Source organism: Gadus morhua, chromosome 4 (assembly GCF_902167405.1).
Source record: "Gadus morhua chromosome 4, gadMor3.0, whole genome shotgun sequence".
In the NCBI taxonomy this organism is placed as follows: Eukaryota; Metazoa; Chordata; class Actinopteri; order Gadiformes; family Gadidae; genus Gadus; species Gadus morhua.
Window position 1 is genome coordinate 31,702,942 of NC_044051.1, and position 6,000 is coordinate 31,708,941.

The following is a 6,000-nucleotide window of genomic DNA, read 5'->3' on the forward strand; positions in this document are numbered from 1 at the left end:
CTATGAAAATGCCCCGGACCATTACAGAAGGTCAACTAGCCCTGAGAATGTGATCCTAATTCACATGATTCATCACGTCCAGTTGATGATCTTGCTGAACCTGTCTAACGCTCAGCTCGGTAAATGCAATCTACAGCGGAATGCTTCCTAGAGCAAGTAGGCTCCTACATTGAAAGGGGACGAGTTGTTATATTACCTGGTGTTATTTCAAACTCTGAAGAGGTCTTTGTCTCGCGGACACAGGAGGCGGAGGCAGAACACGGTACAGACGGAACATTGTAATTATAGTAATCAAGGCGTGATTGTGAAATTGCTGTAATTGATAGCTCTGTGCGCACGGCCATGGACACATAGGCGGCCCGTGGGCAGGTCTGTGTGCTTGGATGCTCTCCCTGTTTGGACTCCGACACAACCCCGTTTGAACTTCTGTAACCCCTGGTTAGAATTTGAACGTGTTTTTTTCCCGCCCCCATTAGAAATACGACACGTCGACGATCCGTTGACACACACTCACAATATGAATGTGCGTGTGTCTGTGTGTGTAGGTGCGGGGGACAGGTGGGATTTTTTACATTTGTGTGATTCCTACTGATCTGTGTGTGTGTAGGATTTCATGTGTGATTTCATGCTGTGTGTGTGTGTTACATGCATGTATGTATGAGGGGCGGCCTGTGACAGAATTCATACTTGGTCTAATACACACTATTATAATCTCGCATATACACGGCTATACTCATACACAAACACTATTATACTCCTTTTACATGCATGTATGAGAGTGTATAGTAGTGTATGTGAGAGAGAATAGTAGTGTATGTGAGAGAGTATAGTAGTGTATGTGAGAGAGTATAGATGTCCGATCTCATTTTTTAGCTCCCGATCCGATTCCGATATTTTCATGTTGCTCCCGATTCGATCCCGATATTGGATTTTCAATACTGATTTCCGATATCACTTTTTGTGTTGACAAACAAAATTTAATTTCCTGTACATTAAGAAATAGACAGGCATCCAAGCTGCGCTCAATAGCTTTTATTCTCTCACGTTAACATAACATAACATAAGCATTACTTTTAAACAACAACATAAGGTAACATAAAGTAAAGTTTTGGTTACTTAACTTATTTGAAATTTCCACCCTTTTTTCTAGTAAGCTTATTATTTTTTACAATGTGGGTGGGTAATAATAGTGTAATAGAGCTTCTTATTTCCTCCATCTTAATCTACTGCACTGACTTCTTCAGTTCAGTGCAGGTTTTGTTTAATGAAAACCAACATCTGCACCATCTCGGCTGACAACCGGTTCCTTTTCTACTAAACAGTCTCTCACTGTCCACCGATGTACAAGGTGCACAAAGAAACGTTGTGGCTGTATCAGCCAGTGCGGGTCGCTGTGTAGCATGTGCCCACCAGTAGTGAATCTGCCTCTCTGATTCCCTCACGTTTACCTCAGTCTTAATTCTAGCTTCTGATTGGTTGGATCAGTCACGTGATGGGTCCGAACAAGGAAGTGTTTGAAAATAGTTTTGCGTCAACGCCGATATCGGCCACCACTAATATATATATATATATATATATATATATATATATATATATATATATATATATATATATATATATATATATATATGTATATATATGTAGTGAGTGTAACATAATTCACCTACAGTATTTTGTTATGTGTTGTTCTTTCCACTGTGTTAGGCATGTCGTTTACTGTTTTGGTGGTTCAGGGATCGCTGTCCCTTTAAGGATTACGAGCGTCTCATGACATCAGAGCCCGATGCGGGATTCATTGACTTGCAGCACGTTTTGAATTCCTGGTTTCTCCACCTCAATAAACGAGTCACACAACTGTGTGCTCAACGTGCGAAATTGTATGTCTCATTCAATGCAATTTCCACATATATATATATATAGAAAAAATGTGGATAGATAAATATGTATCGGCCATGAAATTGAATGAGATCGGCCGATCCCGATTTACCTTAAAAACCCAGTATCGGGATCGGGACATCCCTATGAGAGAGTATAGTAGTGTATGTGAGATGGTATAGTTGTTTATGCAAGAGAATATAGTAGTGTGTGTGAGAGACAGTGTTGGGAATAACGCTGTTTAAAATAACGGCGTTACGTAACGCCGTTTAAAATAACGGCGTTACGTAACGCCGTTATTTTTTTAGTAACGGGGTAATCTAACTAATTACTATTTCCGTCGTTACAACGCCGTTACCGTTACTGTACGAAAAATGCAGTGCGTTACTATGAATTGATTGAATAAACTGCGTAATCCGAACGCACCCCTGGCTCCAAACACAAACTGCTAGTGAGGAGACCGGGTGGCTTAACAACGAGATAAGCGATTATGATTGGCTAAGGCAGAGTCATGTTTCATGGTAGCCAATCGGAGCCAGTGTTTTTACACACAAGCCAGGACACGCGCGCCACACACACGCAAACGCACACACCAAACCGATTCAATGAAGCAGCAGAAATGGCGAGTCCGGAGCAATCCGATGAAAAGTTGGAATTTTCTGTAGTATCTGGAAGATGTTCCACAGCCTTTGCAACCAAGCAAATTGAAATCCAGGCCCCATCCACAATAACCCGGGTAAATGTAAAAACACTCATCCACAATGAAAATGATCACCGTCCACACTATCGTTTTCATATCGTTTTCAGAATGTTTTGCATCCACATTCCACACTGAAATAATTTTGATAAACAGTTGTTGTCATGGTTAGGTTACTCCGCCACGCCTCTGTTAAGATTACAGGCGCACGATCAGATGATATTTACAGTTGATAAGCTGGTTAATCATTTTCGACCCGGTCTTGTCCAGAAACGCCGCTCCAAGTAGGCTACGGTTTGAACTGTCGTCTTTCGTTTTTTTTTACCATCACTTAAGAACATTAAGTACAGCGCTCGCCTCCGGCGTTGGAGCAACGAATATGTTTGACTCAATATGGAGTTGTTTCTGGAGATAAATTAGTACAATGTACAGAGAGATCCTCATTTGCATTTCACCTGCCATTCTTTTGATGAGCTTCTCGGTCTATAGCGCAAGCTTGTGGCAGTGTCATGGCAATCGAACGTCATCGTTTCTGAAAGCCTTCGTCTGTCCACACTGCAACGCGAACCCATCGTTTTCACATTTATCCACCTCAGCGATCGTTTTCGAAAAGCATCGTTTTCAGTGTCGGAATTCTCTGTTTAGTTTGGACGGAAGGACTAAACGGATGAATATTGATGCATTTGTAGATTTACCCTGGTTAGTGTGGACGGGGCCTCAGTTGGAAGCATATCAGGGCCTTGAATGGGCAGTTCACCCATTTAACACATTAAGGCCAAGTGAAAACTGCTCAGAAAAATCCAAATCTTTCACATATAGCAACTTTTTTTTTTTTTAAGTAACGCAAATAGTTACTTTCCCTGGTAACTAGTTACTTTTATTATAGAGTATTTCAGTTACTAACTCAGTTACTTTTTGGAACAAGTAGTGAGTAACTATAACTAATTACTTTTTTAAAGTAACGTTCCCAACGCTGGTGAGAGAGAATAGTATTGTGTGTGAGAGAGTATAGTAGTATGAGGGGCCGCCTGGGACAGAATTCATATTTGGTCTAACACACACTATTATAATTTTGCATATACACCACTATACTCATTCACACCCACTATCATACTCCTTTTACATGTATATTTGAGAGTGTACAGTCGTGTATGTGAGGGAGTATAGTAGTGTATGTGAGGGAGTATAGTAGTGTATGTCTGAGAGTATAATTGGGTATGTGTGAGAGTATAGTTGGGTATGTGAGTTTTTTATGCAAGAGAACATAGTTTTTGGGTGTGAGAAAGAATCGTATTGTGTTTGACTGAAACGGAAGTGAGTTTGATTCCTCAGTTCCTGATTGGCTGACAGAAGATGCGGTAGCTTCTGGCCCTCAAAATATTTTTTGAGGGTCATTTCACTCCAGGATCCCCCGCCTGATTTCCCGGAGTGTTCTAGATTAGAATATTTTATAGAATGACTGCGTCGGTTTTTCTGACGTCTCCAATGCTTTCATTGTTGAGAATGAATTTGCGGTTACAAGCGGAAGCCTCTCTCAAACTCAGTCAACCACGTCAACAAGTGACCAAATATTTTTTAGGTGCGAACGCAGCATAACAGAATCACTGGAAATTCCAGAGTGAAATGACAGCGAGCGCCAGATGCTACCGCCACTTCTGTCAGCTAATCAGGAAGTGAGGAATCAAACTCACTTCTGTTTCATTGAAACGCACTTCCGTTTCATTCAAACTCATTTTCGTTTCATTCAAACTCACTTCCGTTTCATTCAAACTCACTTCTGTTTCATTCAAACTCTCTCACACACACTACTATATTCTCTTGCATAAAAAACAATACTCTCTTACACACACACTACTATATTCCCTTGCATAAACATCTGTACTCTCACACACACACACTACTAAACTCTCTCACATACACTATATTCTCCTGGATTAACATCTATACTCTCCCACACACACTACTATACTCTCTCACATACACTACTATTCTTTCTCACACACACTACTATATTCTCTTGCATAAACAACTATACTCTCTCACATACACTACTATTCTCTCGCACATACACTACTATACACTCTCATACATACATGTAAAAAGAGTATAATAGTGTGTGTGTATGAGTATAGTGGTGTATATGCGAGATTATAATATTGTGTGTAAGACCAGGTATGAATTCTGTCCTAGGCGGCCCCTTATATGTATGCCTGTGATTCCAAGTGTGTGAGTGGGTGTTTCATGCATGCGTGTGTGTTTCATGTGTGTGTGTGTGTGTGTGTGTGTGTGTGTGTGTGTGTGTGTGTGTGTGTGTGTGTGTGTGTGTGTGTGTGTGTGTGTGTGTGTGTGTGTGTGTGTGTGTGTGTACCAGACGGTGCAGGAGGCCTTGGACAAGGCCAGGGAGGGCCGCACCTGCATCGTGATCGCCCACCGCCTCTCCACCATCCAGAACTCGGACATCATCGCCGTGATGGCACGTGGCTTCGTCATCGAGAAGGGCCCCCACGACCAGCTCATGGCACTCAAGGGAGCCTATTACAAACTTGTGACCACGGGCGCTCCCATCAGCTAGACGCCGAAAGGACCCAAATGACCAGTGGGCAGTTGGATGTCAGAGTGGGAGAAAAGAGGCGATCTTTAGCCACTACAGTGTTTTTACGTCAGGTGTTCCAACTTTAGGGTGTGGTGGTTTGCGGCAGGTGGCTACCTCATTGAGCGAGGCATCTAAAAGGTGAAGGCGAGGACAGTGTAAGACTGTACTGTCCAGATTCTTCCTGAATATGTCTTTGAGCTCCATGCATTTTCCAAACCTGCTGAATAAGGCCCGGTTTCTAAAATCGCTCTTGGTTGTTTTTGATAAAACAGTGAATTAATGTTTTTTCAAATTGTAATAAACTGTGAAAAAATTATGAATTCCTCTCATGCCAATACTGACTGCTTCGTGCTTTGTTATTTTCAAAAGGCAGGCATGCAGTTTTTTCTGTGGATATGAGGCTGCTCAGAATAGACAGGCATTAATTTGAAATGGGTTGGTTTGAAGAAAATTACCTCACGATTCACTCGATTACTGTAATTAGCTTTTAGTATGGAACAATTTGTTCATTTAGATGGATAATGTATTGCTGTTCCATAAATATGTATAGAAGGTTAGGATTTTATGAAGCCTATTTCATGTCGTTTAATAAGTGTTCATTGTATTTTTATTGTTCTTATGATTACTGGTCAGATCAATGAATAAACTAAACACTTTTATTCCATTTGGAAATATAGTCTGGCTCTGAAGTACTTTTAATTTGAAAAAAACATTAAAGATGCTAGGAACAGAATTATGTTACTGATCTCTCAAGGATGGTCATTTTCTCCAATCGATAAAACCAATAATTTAGCCTGGCTTTTCTTTGAAGGACCACTCAAAGTCAATAAGAATA

At 40.9% G+C, this 6,000-nt stretch overlaps 1 protein-coding gene across 2 annotated transcripts in view; it reads left to right on the plus strand.

The window, feature by feature from the left end:
• Positions 1–5,502, plus strand: part of LOC115541989 (bile salt export pump) — a 40,300-nt gene extending 34,798 nt beyond the window's left edge. For both annotated transcript variants that reach the window (XM_030353990.1, XM_030353989.1), the window contains one exon: positions 4,944–5,502. In XM_030353990.1, coding sequence (XP_030209850.1) covers positions 4,944–5,144 — 201 coding nt within the window. In that variant the 3' untranslated portion in view covers positions 5,145–5,502. The remainder of the gene's footprint in view (positions 1–4,943) is intronic.
• Positions 5,503–6,000: the final 498 nt, after the last annotated feature.